The sequence below is a fragment of the Ambystoma mexicanum genome, chromosome 10 (assembly GCF_040938575.1).
Source record: "Ambystoma mexicanum isolate Mex_15411 chromosome 10, UKY_AmexF1_1, whole genome shotgun sequence".
Lineage (NCBI taxonomy): Eukaryota > Metazoa > Chordata > Amphibia > Caudata > Ambystomatidae > Ambystoma > Ambystoma mexicanum.
In genome coordinates this window covers 1,014,061,108-1,014,082,206 of record NC_090932.1, presented here as the reverse complement: position 1 = coordinate 1,014,082,206, position 21,099 = coordinate 1,014,061,108, and the positions used below count along the sequence as shown (strand labels likewise).

At 48.2% G+C, this 21,099-nt stretch overlaps 1 protein-coding gene across 1 annotated transcript in view; it reads left to right on the top strand.

Moving 5' to 3' along the window:
* The first annotated feature begins 8,593 nt into the window (after positions 1-8,593).
* Positions 8,594-21,099, top strand: part of LOC138492962 (uncharacterized) — a 33,555-nt gene continuing 21,049 nt past the window's right edge. Inside the window, exon 1 of the mRNA XM_069620242.1 lies at positions 8,594-8,770. Within this exon, the coding sequence (XP_069476343.1) occupies positions 8,594-8,770 (177 nt within the window). The remainder of the gene's footprint in view (positions 8,771-21,099) is intronic.

Sequence of the window (21,099 nt, the reverse complement as noted above, 5' to 3'; positions counted from 1 at the left end):
TGTGCGACAATGGCCATGAAGCTGCTTTTTGATCCTTTACGAGGAAGAACAACACCTTCCTCCCATGGCACGGGAACCCTTTGCAAGAGGTGCCCTCGGAATCGGTTCTTCAACGGCAGTACTGACATGACAAAAGCACTTTCACACCAGATTGGTGATCATTGCAGTCATTTTGAAGTCAGCACAAATGGGAAGGGGGGATGGATTTACAGTAGCCTGTGGAGGGAGGTAGCCTGTGAGTGAGGTTCCACCATTTTGGTTTATGCTAGGGTGCTCTATACTTCTGCTCCCTCCCCATCTTTTGCAGACTAAAGCCCTTTGGCTATGATTTATTTTATTTTTATTTTATTTTGGATTTGTAGTGCGCACTACAGCCCACAGACGCTATAAGGAAATGTAAGAGAGCTTGCTTGAGGGTTACAGGAGTGCGGCCCATGGACAAATGCTTAATACAATTTGCTTGGTTACAATTTGCTTGTTTACATCCTCAGAAGTTACATTACATAATACAGTAGCTTGCCGAAAGGATGGTTACATATACAATGCATAACGTGGTGGGACGGGCCCATTCAGACAAACAGCCTAGTTTTAATGGCCTTGGGAAAGCTGCATGAGAATCCATCGTCCTGACCTGGGCTGGGAGGGTGCTCCAGAATGTCACGGCCATGGCTGGGAAACTGGAAACGCAGCACGCACCCTACGCGTGGGAGGAGCAGTAATACGATTAGAATATGCAAACCTGGAGGGTCTAGAAGAGGTCTGTTTGATGATCCTTTGTGCTAGGTACAGGGGCACCAAGCCGTGAAGGCATTTATGTGTGAGGGCAAGTGTTTTGAAAACAATCTTTTCCTTAACAGGTAGCCAGTGTACCTGCCTCCTGACCCCAGAAATGTGATCCCTACGTGAGATGCCTGTTGCAGCCCTAAGGCATTGTTCTGAGCTAGTTGGTATTTAGCCAGATTCTCCAACAAAGAGGGCATTGCAGTAGTTCAACCGTGAACCAATGATGGCCCTAGCGATGGTAATGCAGTTCTTTTGGGAGAGGAAGGGCCTAACTGCATTGATCCGTTTAGAGTGATAGGCTGTGGAGGATGCAATGGCATTGACCTGCCAATCCATGGTAAGGCAAGGTTTGAGATACACACCCTGAAAGGGGCCCCTGAGTGACCCTCGGATGTGGAAACAAGGCACAGTCACCACACTCGAATAGATACGCCAGACACGAGGTTATGTTCCCAAAATCTAGGGTTTATTGCAATACAAAGAAGTCCCAGTTTGCCAAATGGTCCCACGCCCCGCGACGTGTGTCTAACAGACCTCAGGGGACGCAAGAGAGTGTGAAACATACATCAGTTACATATATACAAACCGCGCACCTTACAATCAGCAATGACACAGTATGACACATTTGATGCCGCCCTCAATTCATTTCCCTTTGAATTAGAGGTGTTGATTGACCAGTATGACAAATATGACACCTTAGACCACCATATTTAGTAACGGTTTGCAATCTTCAATTTTACAGACACCATTCTTTATTTACGAGAACACAGCGTTTCTGTTTTTCATGGGCAAGCTGCGTGTCGGAGACTGGCACATACCAGACCTCACTATCTCTTAGTTTCGATTCTCGCTCTAGAGGTCAGCCCGCTCTCCGGGGCCTCACTGGGCTCAGAAAGGGGGGCCATAAAGAAGAGCATAATTCAACTCTTTAAATGCTAGTTTCCTACATTGCTATTCTTTCTGGAGACTCACTGGCATTTGTGTACTGATTAAATGTCTTCAAGGATATGTGAGGGAGGGAATCGGGCATTTCTGTCTGATTCTCCAGTGTAATGTTCCAACATGTTTCTTAGCCTTGGACCATTGAAGCAAAATAATATCTACAGCAAAGCAGTTTTACATGAGGCAAAGTGGCAACGTTAGAGAGAGCAGAGAGAGAAAACAAAATGGTGATTCTGGTCATCTTAAAATGACCTCACTCTAGTTGAACTAATAGCTACGTAATAACTAATGAATATATATTCTTAACACTGTAAATGAGGCGGTTGGTCTTCGGCCCACCAATTATCATTCATTGCCGGACCCTCAAGGGGTGTTTGGTTTTTCTGGACTGACAGCCCAATGTCTTGATTGCCTGAGACACTGTGATGGGAATGTTGTCAATGGTGAATAAAAAATACTGCTTGTCCAATTTATCCAGGGTGGAGGGAGAGCCAATTAGTAGAAGTTTGGTTTTCTTGCTGTTGAGACATAACCCGTTTTCTGCCATCCAGGATTGAATTGTGGAGTAGATGAAGTTGAGGGTGTTCATATCAGTTGGATAGTCACCCAGCAGTGGGATGAGCACCTGGGTGTCATGTGCATAGTTAGTATAAGTATATGAGATGCCCAGGGCATCCAGGATTCTGAACAGAGGCCTGGTAAAAAGGTTATAGAGAGTGGGGACTATGCAGGATCCGGGTGGCACCCCATATTTGATTGGACTGGAGTTGGCAGTAGAGGAGTCAGAAAAAACCTTCATCACTCTTTCCTTAAGGAAAGAGGTTATCCACTCACAGTCCTTCGGAGATAAGTTGGCTGTGGAGGAGAGATGGTGGCATAGGGTTTTATGATCTACCAGATCAAAGGCAGCTGAAAGGTCTAGGAGAAGGAGGAGCGCAGGTTCGCGATGTCAGAAGGCAAAGGATACTTGTTACAATGTGGTGAATTTAAACCCTAGCAGCAGGCTTGCTGAGGACCACCCACCTGTTACATGTTTTTTTATGGCAGGATCCGCTTAGGAAAGTGGAGGGGGGGGCGCCTGTACATGTTACTTATATAAGGAGAGGAAACCCTCTCCTCAGTTGATTCTACTCTGGTACAGTTTAGTCCAAAGTCTTCTGCCATAGAGGTGAAGACATTAGGCTCCAAGAAAGAGGGAAATATTACTAGCTACCTATCCAAGGGCACATTTGATGTAAAACTGCTGTGTGGATTAGGCCTAGCCCAACTAAGGCACTGGTACACAGATCCCTGCCATTAGTGGTGATAGAACTGGTGCAAGTGCCCTCTTCTGACCTTCCTGGTGGGAACAGAAGAGGAAAGGACTTACCTCGTCTATGGAGACTCTGGACTGGGCATCCCAGCAACCCAGAAATCCAGGAACATCACAGGGTCCTGGGCTCCGCCGTGATCCACATGTGCACTAAACCGACCAAGATATCGCTTGCCTCTCCCAAACTTCTATGTGCCATGATCCGTTTGCTGCGTTGACTGCACTGCATGTTGGAACCAGTCGACCAGCTCACCAACCCGATGCTGAATCATCACCTTAGAAAGCACCTAGAAGCCTGGTTTGTCCCTCTTGAACCTCAAAGACAAGAAAACCTAGTATTTGAAGAGACATTGCCCCTCTTTTGTACCTCAAAGGACCAGAGAGACTTTTAAACCCCACTTGTTGCATTTTATATTAAAGACATATTCTTGCACATTGACATTGCTGCTGAAATCTTCTGCCTGAACACCCGTGCTCATCAACCCAGAGTGCCCTTGCTCATCAAAGTCTGAATTATTTTACTGAGGTGGGTCTTTCGTGCTTTTATTAGCTGGCCGGATTGATTGTTTTTTTATTAGAGTCCCTAGTTTTATAGGGTTCCATGTAGAAATGTCCCCTCAAAAATATCGCCATGCAAAAATGTCGCCGAAATATGGCCGTTTTTTGTGGGGACATTATTGCATGAAACAATGCTGCCCCTATCCCCATATATATGGCCACCCATGCAATATCACCACGACCTTTTCCCGGCGATATTATGTACGGCAACCATATATATGGAGATAATATTACCTGATACCTTTTATAGAACCTTGATTGGATATTATTTATTTTGGAACCAATGTTGTTTGTGTTGCAATTGTATCATCTCACATCCCTCCTGGACATGAAGCCTGCCCTCAGCCCACGTTACCAGAAGAAGCAAAGGGCTGTTCTTGTTGCACCGTTATGATTGGAGGCACTGCTGGTTTTCCTGCACTTCCCAAAGTAGCAGACTTTGGAAACAATGGTGGGCTGCTGATCGGCATTAGTTACAGTTCTTTACCTGCATTTGTATCACAATGTGCATCATTGTCTGACATGTTGCACCTCTTTTCTAGAACGTTTGTAGGTTTGGGTCTGGCATATTAGTATGTATCAAACGATTCAAGAGGAGCAAAGGATGAGCGATGGAACATGAATCTAGGATTACCAAATACGAGGATACGAAGGATGAGGAAAGTGGGAATGCTACTGAGCAAACTAGTGGGGGAAGTGCAGAGAACCCAATGTTCTAGTGGTATATTTGGGGGGGCAATGATTTGTCACAGGACGGGAGGAAAGGAATGCTCCAGAAGATGTGGGATTGATTGGTGCACCTGGGAAACATTGTTCAGGGTTTGGAGATAAAATGGTTTGTGATAATACGGACACCATTTTGCAGAGATGCCAGATCATACAAGGGCATGGAGAGGTCACTGAGAAGTCTGAATGGGGACATGGGAAATTTCCATGAAGGGTAGGGGCATGGTTTGAGTCAGGAACCCTTTGATTACCCTGTCCCCACCATGCCAGGTGAGGGATAAGTACAAGACCTCAAGAACTTCAAGCCCCCTTTCAGATGTGCGGGTGTGCTTGATACGGCTGAGCATCCAGGACATGCTTGATGGTTATGGGTGTTCATAGAGGGTGGGGGATAGGTAAGAGTATGAACGTGGGATCCAGGGGTGCTGCTAGGTCTGGAAACGATCCGGGGCTATGATAATGTCGGTACTGTCGGGACTCGGTGCTAGTCTTTTGGTTGTAGCCCCTGAACTTCTATCCAGGGCTACAACCAAAAGACCCGGGGTTATGCCCCCCCACCCCAGCAACGCCTCTGGTGGGATCAATGGTCAGATTGCGATACTCCGCTAACAATTTTTCATATGATGTTCAGCTACACTCGGAGTGTCATCTTTTTTTAGAAAAAAGGTTTGTTGTCCTTCGTTGTGCCTGGTATCCATCTGGTGTTTGCACCACACATGGGGAGGGCTGCAAAATTCTTAGCAACATGTGGCTCAATGTAGCAGGGGGAGGGGCCAGAAAGTGTGATTAGTGGGTGGAGCTGTGCGATGGGCTAATGCACCTTAAGAAAGGGTGCGCGTGCAAAAATATTCAGTGTGCAGCATGGGACATATAACGTACACAGAAAAGCCTCCACAGTTTTACCCAGACAGGGGACATATGTGGGGGGAACACTCTTAAGGAAGCACACACCACAGAGTTGTGCTGGGTTTAGATTGAGCATCCATATCAAAAGAACTCAACAGAACCACAAGGGTACTACGCACCCACAAGATGCAACAACAGCACCCAGGGGAGCAGGATCTCCAAAAGGCCATGGGGCAATAGAGGGGTGAAGGACTGATGCTTTCAGAAGGCTGGAGTGTATGGAGGGGGATACATCGAAATGCCCTATGACCGATTCTGAGGCTCAAGAAAGAGGTTAAGTAAGAAATTAAATATGGTCATGAGACCAGAGACAGTCCCAAGTATTATTGTGAATGAAGACAATGGGTTTATTTGTTTATTTAATGAAAATGGCAGCGAAAACAATGCATTTGTGGCACATAAATGCTTACAAACTCTTTTAATATTGATTTACAGAGCAGAGGACCAGTGTCCTTAACAATGGATGGGAGAATATGGATATAAGACCAGATGATGCAGGGGAGGTAGAAACAAGAACCAGGTATAAGGACAGTAGAGCATGATGTACGGGATAGTGGAGGAAGTGCTACTCTTTAGGATGAAGGGGTGAGGGATAAGTCAAGATCTCAAGAACCTCAAGCCCATAAAATGCAAAGGGGACACCTGCCCAGCACCCATCATAAAGGCTGTGCTGAAGCCCTCATCCCCTTTATCACCAGTTTCATCAATGCCTCCTTCGCCTCAAGCCTAGTTCCTGCTCCTCTCAAGGAAGCCTGGGTTCTCCCACTGATAGAGAAGCCAACCCTAGTCCGAGCAATCCCAAGCAACTATCGCCCCATCATCACAGTTCCCTTCCTGTTAAAAATCCTAGACAGGGTCACCTACACCCAAATCCAATACTATCTGGAAAGCAACCGCATCCTAGGTCTACGACAGTCAAGATTCCGACCAGGCCACGGAACAGAATCAACCCTATTAGACCTCAAAAATCAACTTGACGAAAACAGAGATGATGGCAAGCCTGCCCTTCTCCTTCTATTCGACCTATCGGCCGCGTCGACCTGGTGGACCACAAGACTCTCTGCCATCACCTCACATCAGCAGCCAACTTCTCACTGGAAGCCACATCCTGGGTTTCCTCCTTCCTGGCTGGCAGATCAGAGTCTTCTCTGATGTTGCCTATGCCCCACCATCCGCCATGTCATGCGGGTTGTTCCAAGGATCCTATGTGTCCCCGACACTCTACAACATTTTCACCAAGCCCCTCTGCGATCTCCTGGACTCCATCGGCATCTCCTATACATACTATGCCGATGATACCCACATTCTCCTTCCTCTTACTGTCAACCATACCAAAGACTCTCAACCCCTAAACAGAATCTGCCTTACAATCCAGGCCTGGATGGCAGCCAAGGGCCTCTGTCTCACTGATCAGAAGACAGATATCTTACTAGTTGGACCTTCTTAAGTAATCAAGAAGCTGGACACCAATTACAGCATTGACGGATTCCAGATACCTGTCCCAATAACAGTGAAAACACTAGGGGCGTACCTTGACTCTACACTCTCCCTGACACAACAGGTCAATGCCATTACAACATCAGCAGCCTACACGACAAAGTTAATTAATGCCGCCAGACCGTTCCTTAATCCAAACAGCTGCCTCACTGTTGCTAGTGCCATTGTTGGAGCCAGATTAGACTACTGTAATGCCCACTTCGCAGGAACTTCAGCTTACAACATCCACAAGCTTCAACTGATACAAAACAATGCCATCCGAGCGGCTCTTAACATTCCCAAAAGAGAGCACATTACTGAGGCCAGAAGGAACAGCCATAGGTTGATAGTCAAGGAAAGAATGATCTTTAACACTCTGTCTATCACCCACAAATGCATATCCAACTCAGCCCCCCCATACCTTGCACAAAGATTCAGAAAAAAGCCCAGTCCACCAGACCCATCAGAAGGGCATACACCCACAGGCTGAATGTACAGACAGCAAAGTTGAGGACTTTTTTGAGCTGAAAAGTATAGTTGAGAAGGCCATAGAGCAGACTGGCACAGTAGACAGATCAAGAGAGTGCTAATGATGAGATTAGGTGCCTAGCAGTGTTGAAGGGAAGAATATGTCCTATTTTTCTGATGTTGAGGAGATTAAGTCTGGACATAATGGCAGATTTGAAAATAAAGAGCGAGAAGTTGTGAGATGGGTTGAAGACCACACCAAGGTTGCCAGAAGAGATGGGCAGGTGAACAGGAGAGAAGAACAGAAGAGGGGGAGAGGAAGAGATAGCCTATTTGGATGGGAAGTACAGAACTGAGAGTGAGATGCCATCCATTATTTGATGGCAAAGAGACAGACATTTTTGACCGCATTGCATCAGATAGGAGAAGAAGATCTGAGTGTCATCAGCGAATAGTTGATTCGAGAAGCCACAGGAGGAGATCATGGGGCCAAGAGCAGAGGTATATAGAGTGAAAAGAAGTGGACAGAGGACTGACCCTTGAGGAATACCAATAGTAAGGGGGGCGAGTGGGAGGTAAGTCTGTTCTAGGACACCTGGAAGTGTCTAGAGGCAGGAAACAAAGACATCCAAGTGAGCTGACTCAGTAGAGTGCAAAGGTCAGGAGCCATATTGATAGGATCCCAGAGATTGTGTCTGTCAAGGAACTCAGTGAGTGGTTCAAGACTATATGCTCTAGGATTTTGGAATAGTGAGGTATAAGAGAGACAGGACAAAAGTTGGCAGTACAGTTAGGATCTAGGCCTGGTTTCTTAAGGATAGGGATGACATTTGCTGGCTTGAAGGATGATAGAAAAGTGGCACTGGTAAGGGAGGAGTTGAAGAGGGAAGTAAGATATGGAGCAACACTGGGAGCAAGAGTTGTACTAGGTGTGAGGATAGAGGGTCGATGGGGCGCATAAAGGGTAAGTCCTGAGGAAAACGTCAAGAATCTCATCAGGGTTAGTGGGTCAAAAGAAGACATTGGCCCTCATTACGAGTTTGGAGGTAAGATACGGCCTTTACCGGCATGGAGCAAGAACTGTGTCCATGTTGCCACAAGGCCACTATTAGAGGGCAATTAGGAGTACGCGGGCACGAGCTTTGCGCCATGCCAGTAACGACCTTTCCGCCATGCCGTAAAAGGGTGAAAAATCACCCTTACCGGCATTGTGCGAAGCGGAGATAGCTCCACCGCCATCCAAGCCATTGGCATTAGCGGTGACCGCTATTAGCGGTGACCACTAATAAGCGGAACCAGAAGTAGCGTCATCGCACAGGAACGAGAACAAGCATGGGGGCCATCTTTAAAAACACAATCCCTTGCCATCCTCTGTAACCAGGAGCCATCTGACCACCACACCTCTACCTGCAGCATCTTACCATGCCCAAAGTACTCAAACGAAGTGCAGAGGGCTTGCGCAAGGAGCGCTTCTCACCAGAGGATGTGAATATGCTGGCCGAGACGCTGCAAGAAGATGCGGAGGTCGTATTCTCCACCAACATGTCTCGACCTGCAATACATCGGAAGAAGGAGATATGGGCGGAGGTGGAGCAGAAGGTGAGGGCCGTTGGCCCCACCCCCGCACCACTATAAATGGGACGACCTGCGTTTATGCGTGCGGAACATCCTTTCGGCCAACCGCAAGCAGGCAATGGCAACAGGTGAAGGTGCGGACTCCCCCATTAAGATGCAACCCTGGGAGGAGATCTGAGCAACCCCATTGGGATGGAGGCTATTAAGGGAGTGGGGGACATGGAGCAAGAGCCCTGTCATCGGCCGATGCAGGTAGGTGTCCCAAATGAAACACTGCAATGACCAACAGGATGATGTCCCCCTGAAGTGACAGTGCAATGATGGAAAGCAGGGTCCACCAGACACATATTTGCAAGACTGCCTACAGGCAGTGCACAGCACCATCTTGTCCACATGCATGATGCACCCCATACATGTCCCATCCCAGACGCATCCCTGCATCACCCTCTCAAAAGCCAAGCAACCCGTATGTCAGTAACCCAATGCCAATCAACTGCCATTCCACCTACCCCAATGCATGCCTGATGCATGTAGACCCATCACTAATCCTCTCCCTCTCTTGGTCCCCCACAGGCACGCCATCAGACAGCGATGACCAGGCCCCCAGGTAGGATGCCGCAATACCACACAAGAAAGTCAGGGGCATGGAGGGAGAAAGCCGCCCCTCTACATCAAGGGGAATAGGGCAACCTGGACCACAGCGGAAGGGCAAGACAACCCGAGAAGCCACCGCACCAACGTGCACCACAGCCCCCACCACAGCACCCAGAACAGCCACCAACACACTGGAGCCAGTGGCAGAAGGCACTATATCGGCTGCCAGTAGTACTGTGGGGGAGACAGCTGACACAGCAGCCGTGTCCGATGATGAGGCAGATGTACTGCCACAAGGCACAACCACCACTATAGGCCCCCCGCATTCACCACACCTCTCCCCATCCAGCATACACGACAGCAACAGCCATGAGCTGTCTCCTGGGGACTCATGGCCCGGTAGTTTCAGCCCCAAGCCAACCGTGCATGATGAACCTACCATGTCGGTGGCACCTCATACATCCCCCAGTGTCGTGAACAGCCAAGAGGGGATCAGGGCTATCCAGAAGCAGCAGGAGGAGTTAACAGGGCTGTTGACACAGCACATTACGGAATGTGGCCGGGCAAGGGATGAGATTGGGGAATGTGCCCCATCCCTCAAATCTGCAATTGAGAGCTCCTCAAAAGACATCTGCAGTGAATTGCAGCAGTGCGGCAGGTCCTCTCCCAAATGGTGGCAGCAATGGAGGCCATGCGTCAGGCACAGGTGGCAGACCAACTTGGGACATCCTCCAATGCCAGCTCCACTAACTCCAGCCGCCTGCTGGCCGGAACATGCGCAGGTCGGACAGGGGTCCACCTGCTGCCGGAAGAGGAGAAGGGCTGTAGGTTCAGCCAGGCATTCTGGTCACATGTGGATTTATGGTGCATGCCAGTGCACAACATGTGTGGGGAAGTTGAGGGGGGAGCGGGAGGGGGAAGAGGGTGTGTGGGGAAGTTGAGGGAGAGGGGGAGGGGAGAGAGGGTGTGTGGGGAAGTTGAGGGGGGAAGCGGAGGGGGGAGTGGGTGTGTTGGGTGGAGGGCTTATGCACCTGTTAGTTACATACCCTGAATACACCTGTTATGAAATCTTAATTCACATGTGAGGACATTGCTTATTGTGTTTGTGCGCCTTATTGGTGAACAGTCTACAGTGTCCATGTCCCTGACACACCCATTGCCCTGAGGTCCACCTCCATGTCACACTCCCCATCTATGTGTGCTAGAAACATTGGTCAATCAGAGTCTGACGCATGGCACGTCCCTCCTGTGCATCGCTGCCTCCCTGAAGTGCAGCCCCATCTCCACCCTCCTCATCCTCATCGTCAGGTGGTTGCAGTTCAACGTCAGGGGGCAGGGGCACATTCCGTTTGATGCACATATTGTGTAGCATGACACATGTCATGACGATCTTGCCCACCTTCTCATGGTCGTACAGGAGTGCCCCACCAGACCTGCTGAGGCAGCGAAACCGTGCCTTCAAGAGGCCAAAGGTCTGCTCAATCACCACACGGGTACGTGAATGCGCACGATTGTAGCCCTACTCGTACCTGTTCTGCGGGTTCCGGACTGGGGTAAGGAGCCACCTCTTCAAGGGATAGCCTGCATCTCCTGCATGTGGACAACAATGATTATGTATAAATCCTCACATCACATGGGACCTGTATCAATGACACCATGGCATGCATTAATTTCCTGTATGCACCCACAGATCCATGCATGAATAGAGACACATGATGTGACTGCTATGTGTGTATTCCTCTTATAGGCAGGTGTGCGTGCCATCGTCTATTGGGAGCAGGGGGGGGCAATTCCTTGTGGTTGCTCATGCACTGTGGTAGTCCATAATGGTTGTTCCCATGATCTGGGTGATGTGCAGTGATATGTATGCTTCCATCCTGTCAACGTTGATGGCAGCGTCATGATGATCTCACTTTGCACAACAAATGGTGACATGCTGTTTTGGTGGACATCTTAGTTGGTGTAGGGGTGTGTTCTTGTATCTTGCCCTCATGTGGCTCCTTTGTACGCAGTAATGGAGACCTGTACTTTTTGATGATGGTATTTGGTGCTGTGCATTGGCCATCCTCATTGCTTGTTGCTGCATTGTGCTGTGGGGTCTACGGTCTGATTATGTGCAGTGTACATGTTGATGGCTATGTAATGGTTGTTGCACTGCATCATTTTGATGGTAGTTCAGCTTACGTCTTGTATTTTGTGGTCAGGTGCCGGGTCATGTCTGGCCTGCTTTGGTGTATGAGCATGGTACATCCTCTCAGGTACTCTCAGCCAGGTGAAGTATGCATCTCTCCCCCTCCCCATCTCAGCCAGTTGAAGTATGCATCCCCCCCCCCATCTAAGCCGGGTGAAGTATGCATCTCTCCCCCCAATCACCTACCAACATCGCATTTCCATGAGCCTGACATGCAACTCACAGAGAAGCCAGAATCTCTGCCCTGCATGTCGCTTCATGTAGCGTGGTATCGTGGAGTTCCGCAAGACCATTGAATCATGGGTTGATCCGGGGAATCGGGCACAACAATGTGTGATGATCTTGTTTGAGTCACATACCATTTGCATGTTGATGGAGTGGTATAACTTACGGTTGCGGTACACTACCTCCATGGCATGTGGGACCACAAATTCGACATGGGTGCAGTCGATGGCGCCAATGCAACCAGGGATGCCGGCCAGTGAATGGAAACCAACTTTGGTGTTGGAGATCTCCTTGGCTGTCCGTGGTAGGAAAATGTGGTCGCCTGTGTGCTTCAGGAGGGCATCAAGCACTTGGTTCAGCATACGTGAGAATAATGGTTGGGATATGCCATGTATGTGCCCCACTGTGTGCTGGTAGGTGCCTGTGGCCAAGAAGTGGAGCACTGACACTACCTTCAGTAGAGGTGAGATTTTGGTGCGTATTTCAATCAGGCTGACGATGTCGTTATGTATCATGTCCACAATGCTGGTGATGGTGTCCCGGTCCAGACGGTACAGGGTGTGGATCTGCTCAGCGGTTAGGTTGAATGGACTGGCTTGGATGCGAGGGATTGGGGGATGCCTGCGTGGTACCATTGGCTGCCCTGGTGGGGCATGCTGGCCATGCCTCACCCTCCTTCTCCTCCTGCGTCTCATCTGTGCTGCCTGTTGTTGTTGTTGCAGCAGTTCCACTGCAATCATGTCCTCCAGCCCCAGCATTGCTAGTAGTATTGGAATCATTTTGGTGTGTGCCTGGGTGTGAGAAGGGGTGGGGTGTGCTCCTTTTGTGCTGGCCCAGTCTATATTGCCTCCACCTGTGCTGACTGTGTGCACCTGTGGCAGTTGGGAACACTGCACATGGCCGTTTACGGGTGGTCCGCGATGCCGGTATTTACTCCATGCCGGTAAGGTACTTTTCGGGCTTCAGTAGGCCTTTATTTGCATGTCCGCCTGACTTGTGATGGGCTCCTGTTTACGCCATGGCGGTATTTCTGGCATGAAGGGTCACATGCCCGTGCCCATGCCGCTATTTGAGGCAGCGTTAGTTACGGTGCCGCTAATAGCGGGTTGGTGGGTCGTAATGGCCCGGAGCAGTAAACAATGGCAGTAATCCTTTACCAGCATCGTTTATCCCTTACCGCCCAACTCGTAATGACCCCCATTGTCCCAGGAAAGGAGGGTAGAGGAGGTGGAGAAAAGTGAGCTGGTGGGGGATAGAAGGTACTTTTCAAGGGTATTTTGAATGTTGGGAAGTTTTATAGCAAAGTAGAGAGTTAGATTGTTAGCAGAAAAAGACGAGGAGATGGAGGAGGGTTTGGAGGTGTGAGAATTGAGTTGAGATTTTTGGCAGTGCATAGGTTGAGACAATTGATATGAAATGAGAGAAAGATAGAAGTCACATTTGGCAGAGTCAAGTTTAGAAGAGCAGTCAGGTAGAGTTGGAGATCCGAGGAGAGTCTAGATCTTACCAAGTGTGACGTTTTTCCTCATTGTTGTTTTCAGGGTGCAGATGGTAGGTGTAATCCAAGGTGTGGATGTTGTAAGAGGGGAAGTGACAGGAGAAGGGAGCATTAAGAGTAGCATTAAAGTTAGTGACGGCTTCATAAGTGGTTGGAGCAGGAAACCTTGAACTGGAGGAGAGAGAGTGGTGTAGGTTCTAGAGATAGATGGAGAATTTGGAGGAGTGAAACTTGAATTTGGTAATGGAAGTGGTCGATGAAGAGAGTGGGGTGGAAGTAGGAGTGGAGATTGAGGCAAAGACAATGGAATAATCAGAGAGAGAAGGAGCAATGTAGATATTAGATGTGGAGAGTTGATAGAAGATGAAAATAAGGTCAAGGGAGTTACCATTTTTTTGATTGGGCAGAGAGTGAACACAAGAGAGTGAGTGGTTTAGGAGAAGAAAGTTAAAGTCAGTTGATAAAACAGTCGAAAGAGAGGGGGTTTCAAGTCACTACTGACAATGAGGTGATGATGCGGAGGAAGGGAATCAATCAATTCTGAAAGGTGTTCAATAAATTGACCAGTGGGACCAGTTGGTCGGTAGAGAGAAATAATATGAATGCCACGGGGAGCAGTGATTGTGGAAATATTGTATTTGAAAGAGGGAGAAATAGTGGAAGATCAGAGATATGAAGTTTGGGAACAACGAGTCAGGGGGGTTGAAGAGAGTGGTTAGAAAGGGAATGGGGTATAGGTCACTGGTTCCCAGGTTTTTTTTTGGCTGACCCAGACAGAATGCTCATGCCACTGCCCCTGGAGAAAGGATCCTGAGAGACCCTATGAGGAATTAATGCCCATTCTTTCTGGGGCAAGGCTAGGAGGCCAGCCCAGCATAGATTCCTGAGAGTGTTATGTTGTTTAGGGAGCACCTGTAAGATAACTCATTTCAATAAAGACGCTGCAGTCTCCTTCTGCCCATAATACGTTGTTTGTGTCTTTTGTCGCAAAGATTGGTGTTCTTGGTGGGCACGGGTGGTGGGTGGTTTATTTGGGGATGTAGCAGGTAGGTCGAAAATTAATTATTGATGTAATTTGTTCAATGCAAGGGCATGGTGTGGGTTGTTGCTACTATTCCAGTGTTCGCACCAACAGGAGAGAGGCTTTGGTGGATGCTGCTCTTAGCTTCAATACACTCTTCAATACAACCCCCTAGTTACAGGTTGGAAAATGGGAGGGAGAGGCAGGGTGGTAGGGCAAATCCTAGGAAATATCCAGGAGGAGAAGAGGGCCTATAGACAGGAAGGGTCTTGGAGAGAAGTCAGCACTGGAATGGATGGGAGCATCATTGGACCCACCTTTATATCCTGACCTCTATTGGGGGCGCCTTGAAAACCTATTTCTTTTTCTTTTTGCCTATTCAGGGTTCTGCAGTGAAGTTTGGTGCCTACATTTTAAAATAACTGCCAGGAACCACAAGGCACTGCTCCGCTATGCGATTAGACTACGGCACACAGGGGACCAAGATCTCTGGGAGCCATGGGGGCAATTAAAGGGAAGGGGACCAGACTATGGCCCCAGGGGAGCAAGATCTCTGGGAGGCATTGGGGTGATTAAAGGGAAGGGGACCAGATTACGGCACCCAAGGGAGCAAGATCTCCGGGAAGTGTGAGGAATTTGACCATCCGCATGGGTAGTGTGTGCTCGCCTGGACTTTTTTGAAGTTTTGTCATTAAAATGAGTGATGGGAGATCAACCTCAGAAAATGTGTGGGGCTAATCCACACACATTTTTCAATGCTCGCCACACAACAAACACATAGTCAAGTGTACTCCGGGTGGACGCAGCCTACAGGCGCAGTCCTCCCTGTCACATTTCGCTTGAATGTGACAGCCACAGGTACATCAAACCATCTCTGAAGGGGGAAGGCAACCCATTCCTCTGGCCATGGCCAGCCTAATTAAAATATCAAAGGCTGAATGGTTCAGCCCTGTTCGATTGTAAACGTTGTGTGGTGGCAGTGCATACTGATGATAGTTAAATGAAAACAGGCCTGCAAAGAGGCATGGTCACAGAACTAACACAAGGGACGGGAAACACCAACACCTCTTTGATGTGCTAAGTGTCAGTTTGAAGCTAGCTCCCACCCCTCTGTATGAAGGGCAGTGAATGCCATGTCACGGACAAATGTTTACAGTAGGCAACCCCTGTAGGAAACCCCCTTTCAGAGGGAAGAAGTACGTGATTGATAGAGACAGAAAGTCTGTTCCCGCCACAAACTTCAAGGGAGACCTGGGCTTTGATCAGGAGTCACAGAGAGCTCAATTAACCAGAGAGACACTTTGATCCACAGCAGACAGGAAGATGGGTGGGACCTAGTAGTACATGTTGTCACCCCTTACCTTTCCTGTTGCAAAGCCCTCTGGTTATGACCTCACGCATAACAGAAGATTGTTGGTGGGGACTTAGGACTGTTTCAATAAGGTAGGCTTAGCCTGCACCAATCACTGGGGCCCATTTGGCATTAAAAGAGGACTGAACCCCTCACTTAGCAGGTTATCCAACAACTTTGAAATGAGTAAGAAGAGGGACTCATTAGGACCCTGGCTGAAGGTTCAGTCTGCCTTACAGCTTCCGTCTGTGACGGGAGACCAGGATTTCCAAGAGGGAAGCAAGATCCTTCCCTTAAACATCTCCCAAGGAACAGAGGGAGATACCGGACTCAGAGGAGCCATCTAGCAGCTCCAGAACCGGTACCCAGCCAGCAGACAGTGAGCCCTGCTAGGTTCTGTCAGCAAGCTTCTTAGGTGGGAAGTGCCAGAGAGTCTCTGAACAAAGGACAAGGCCATTGCCTGCAAAAACTCTCCTCAGATTTGGGCCATCCACCTTAAAGGATGACACAAGCCCTGTGAAGAAGCTAGAAGAAGCTAGGAGGAGTGCCACAACAAGCATCAATCAGCGCCCATCATTTAAGGACATTTCCAAGACAGTAGAGCCCTCAAACCCTGACCAGCTGCACCACTGACTGTTGTCCCGCTGCATTCACTAAAGCCATCCCAGACACCACGACCAGCGTCCCAGATCCGCCAACCAGCTCAGAGACATCGATTCTTGACCCAGAGCCACTGTGTAAGCCAGCCTTCAGCCGTTCATCCAGCCTCGCTTGCCGAACTGCCTGCCTCCTGAAACCCGCAGTTGTCTCCCATCTTGAACACTGTCACAGGAGCTGCAAAGCACCCTGGAACCAACTCAATACTGTTGAGCATCAAGATCATATCAAGCACCAGGTACATTGTGGTTCTGTCCCCTGGTCCTTCTCTAAAGGCCCCTATTGATATTTATGACCTATTGTTCCCTTGGTGCTGAAACCAAATAACCTTGAACAGTTAAGACTGATTGCTTTACCGAATACCCTCCTGTTAGTATCCAGAGTGCATCCCTTTCGTTTGTGAAACTGTCTGTCCTCTGTGTTCCTTTACAGGGTGGGTTGTAACTAACCAATGATCCACGACCTTGTGGAGATAAGCCTGCTGTTCCATCCACGTTACCAAAATTGGACAAGGAGGTTTATAATTTATTTGTGTTTCCAATCTGTTCGTATCCCATCTGGTGTACTAGAGGTATGGGGCTGATTGATGGTTTAGAAACCAATATTCATCCCTGGACCACTGGTGCCCTAGAAGTTGATTCGTCACCAGGTGGCATTGGGGCGATTAAAGGGAAGGGGACCAGACTACGGCACCCAGGTGAGCAAGATCTCTGGGAGGTATTGGGGTGATTAAAGAGAAGTGGACCAGACTACGACACCCAGGGGAGCAAGATTTCCGGGAGGCATTGGTGTGAGACCAGACTACGGCACACAGAGGAGCAAGATCTCCAGGAGGCATTGTGGTGAGACCAGACTACGGCACACAGAGGAGCAAGATCTCTGGGAGGAATTGGGGCGATTAAAGGGAAGGGGACCAGACTACGGCACACAGAGGAGCAAGATCTCTGTGAGGCATTTGAGAGATTAAAGGGAAGGGGACCAGATTACGGCACACAGAGCAGAAAGATCTCCGGGAGGCATTGGGGTGATTAAAGGGAAGGGGGCCAGACTATGGCACCCAGGGGAGTAAGATCTCTGGGAGGCATTGGGGTGAGAAGAGACTACAGGACACAGAGGAGCAAGATCTCCGGGAGGAATTTTTGCTATTAAAGGAAAGGGGACCAGACTATGGCACATATAGGAGCAAAATCTCTGGGAGGCATTGGGGCGGTTAAAGGGAAGGGGGCCACGGCATTAAGAAGGCAGAAGAGTATGGAGGGAAATTATACCTCAAAAGGTCACAAGACTACATGTAAATAAGAAATTAAATATGGTGATGAGACCGGAAACAGCGTCAAAAGTATTATTGTGAATAAAAAGAATGGGTCTATGATCAAGGGCCACGAGGTATGAGTAGCGAGATGTTAGACAGAGACAGGGTAACAGTTAACGGCAAGTCGTCGGCTGCCCCAGCCTGCGTGCTCATGCAGCCGCCACTGGGAAAAGAATCCCGAGTGACCCCGGAAGTAATGCTCTGAGGAGGCCAGAGCCGTCCTGACCCATTACCTTTGGTGCAGTAGCAAAGAATGACCGGAGGCGTGATGTTGTGGTTGGCAATAAAAAGGCTGTGGTTTTTTATTGCAAACAGTAATGTCATAAAACAATTGGGTAAATGTATTTATCCAAACAAACACAGCGATAAACAACTGTTATCTTTTGGGCACCGGGCCAGTGGCATCTACCTGACCAGTGCCGCCAACTTCTTCCCACGACTTTGTGGGCCCTGTTCGTTGCCCTGTGTTCCTCTCTTCTTCCTTCTGTAAGAATGAGTGGGTTTTGGGAAAAGAAGAAGAGTCTTCTGCATTCGCAGATGACTGTTGGTACTCAGTGCAGAGTAGCAAGGAGAAACTGGCTTTCCCTCAGCCAGCCCTATGCTTAAATTTCTTTTTGCACTGCCTGCAGTAATGCATGTCACCAGAGGCTTCCTGCTGCTTTTGCCAGCTTAGGCCAACGGCCATTCACACCTAGGTGTGTGGCCGTGTACCTCCCTTCCTGCCTTGCACCTTGGCCCTGATGTTCCCCTTTTGTTGTCTCCCCCTCTCTGTGGTTTTGTGAAGTGTTTAGGAGGGGGATGATAGGCGAGGCGGTGCCGGGCTGCCTCCACCTACCTGCTACTTGCAAGGGCTGCCCAGCAGCCCTTGCCTGGTGTCCTGTTCCCTTGCCCTACCCCCACGACCATTCCCCCGTGCCCTTGAGCTCCCTCGGTGCCCAAGCTCGTGGCACCTGAACATAATCTGAGGAGGCCAGAGCCATCCTGACCCGTTACCTTTGGTGCTGTAGCAAAGAATGAGCGGAGGTGTGATGATGTGATTGGCAATAAAAAGGCTGTGGTTTTTTATTGCAAACAGTAATATCATAAAACAATTGGGTAAATGTATTTCTCCAAACAAACACAATGATAAACAACTGTAATCTTTTGGGCACCTGGCCAGTGGCATCTACCTGGCCCATGCCGCCACATCTGGATGGGTTCCCAGCCGTCCAGGTTTCCACAAAAGGTAAAGGTATTATTTGCACCCCCTTGCTGCTAGATTTTGAATTATTTCATTGTGGAAATTGTCAATTCTTTTGATCGATAGGTGTACCCTGTCTGGGTGGAACAGATCGGGGTCTGCCAGTGTGATTGCTGTGTGCCGTATAAAATGAATTCCCCTGGTGACGCAAAACTTCTCTATCTCTCTGTTGAGCTTTTTTCTTGCAATGCCAATTGCTTTGTAGGAAATTGCCCCGTGCCATGATTTCTTTGGTAGCATGGCTGAATAAAATATGTCGGTCTCTTCAATTGTGCGTAATTCCTGCCAATGATGCGCATGAGTCAGCAAGCAGTTTCTTCTTCCTTGCTCCACCAGATTGTTACCCACCAAATGAATTATTAAAAACTCAGGTGGGTCCCTGAAGGCCACCAGATCTGCTAGTCTGTCATGTATTTCCTCCCAACCTAAACCCCTGTAGCCCCATCATGATGTAATGGTGTTCCTAAACGCTGGCTTCTCCTTTGTCTCTTCGGACCATCTCCCTGTCCTAAAAATGAATGAATGTCCTATAATCCATGCCGACTTGAGCGGGGCGTCACGTTCTGTTGAGGAAAAACCATTGTTACATTAGCTCTGGCCTTATATAGCGTTTATAACAATCAGATTTCCACCCTCCTGTTTTCTTTACTTTCTCTGGTCCCAGAGCCCCTTGCCATCCTGTTGCGGCTGCCCCTATACAGAAAGAGTGTGTTCCGAATTCACTGCTGTCCCAACCTGCTCTGTTAATGGTTGTTTTGAAGACTGCTTGAAATTGGTATTGGCTTAGGGCCTTCCCATTCATGTGCACTCCTACATTGGGACGGAGTCTGAGGTACTGGTTAGTTATGCAGACTGGGCAATGCCTACTGTCCTTAATGCAATAAATCTTACATGTTCTACTATCCCCAGTTGTTGACATCCGTATGTCCATTGCCATGTACTCTTTTTCTACCCGCACTTCTAGCATGCCCAGGCCAGCAGCAGCCTTGGTGCTTGATGCAATGATCTCTCTGACCCTGAAAGCCCCAAAATAGACCACTGAGAAAGCTGTTTTGAAAAGTTGTACTTCGTAACTGTTGGTGCACACTATTTCTAGTCATTTCAACAATATTACTAATTTTTCCAAATTTAGTGGGCGTCTCTTATCCTGTTGCTCGCCCTCCATTCCCCCCACCTTTTAATGTATATGTTATCAGTGCGCTGTGGGTTGGGTCTGCATCGCCTTGTATTTTTGAAAAGTATGCTATCACTGCTAAGTGTCCCTTTGACCATTCTTTTTTCATTTTTGGGTTATAAGCCCACCTTAAAAAATGATTGATATAATTTGTTGTTAACATTTCTACATGCTCTATCTGCGTGACTTTCAGCTCCGTTTCCAGACACTTGTTATACTGCCACATACTACAAGCAAAAGGTGATTCCGACAATAGTCTATGGAACAGAAGCCATGATACACGCAATGGACTATAGCTGGACAAAACTAGAAGCCCTTTTTTGGCGTAAGATCTTGCAGCTGCCCCCTTCTTTTCAAATGCCTACGATCACACATGAAATGGCACTACAGTCCATCAGTTCAATTGTCTTATGGAAACAACTAGACCTATATCGCAAGCTCCTCACCAACGAGAAAACACCAGCAATTCAAATCTTGAGGTTCCATGATGGAGCAATGAACAACACAATCCTCGCTAAGTGGAAAGGCAATCTGGATCAACACATGCAAACAGAAGAAATCTCACATGAAATGCTTACGATGCGTCCTCAACATGCAAAAATAAAAATAATGGAAAATGACTGGATAAAAACCCTTGAAGAAAAAACAAAATACACCCTCAACCTACAATGTGACACAGACATTCGATCCATCAACGAATTACCAGCTTACCTGACCATCTTTCCTGATGCCAAAATCCGTGCAACATATCTGAAAGTCCGAACGAACACTATACCAACACGCTTCTACCTAGCCAAAACCAGCCAAATCGCTCCAACAGAACCTTTTTGCCGCTTCTGTTCAGACACTCAAAAACCTGAAACACTATTCCACCTACTAATGGAATGCAACGATCTCTCAGAACAAAGATCTAGATTCGGCGGCCATTACAAGATTGGAGAGCAAATAATGGAGACAGAAGAGAGATGGATGGAGATGCTTAACGGCAAATCGCAAAAACTTATCTTGACAATATGCCAATTTCTACAAGAAATTCTAAGTCTTGGCAAACCTGTAATAAGTTAAAAAGAAAACCTGGGAAACTGGAGAC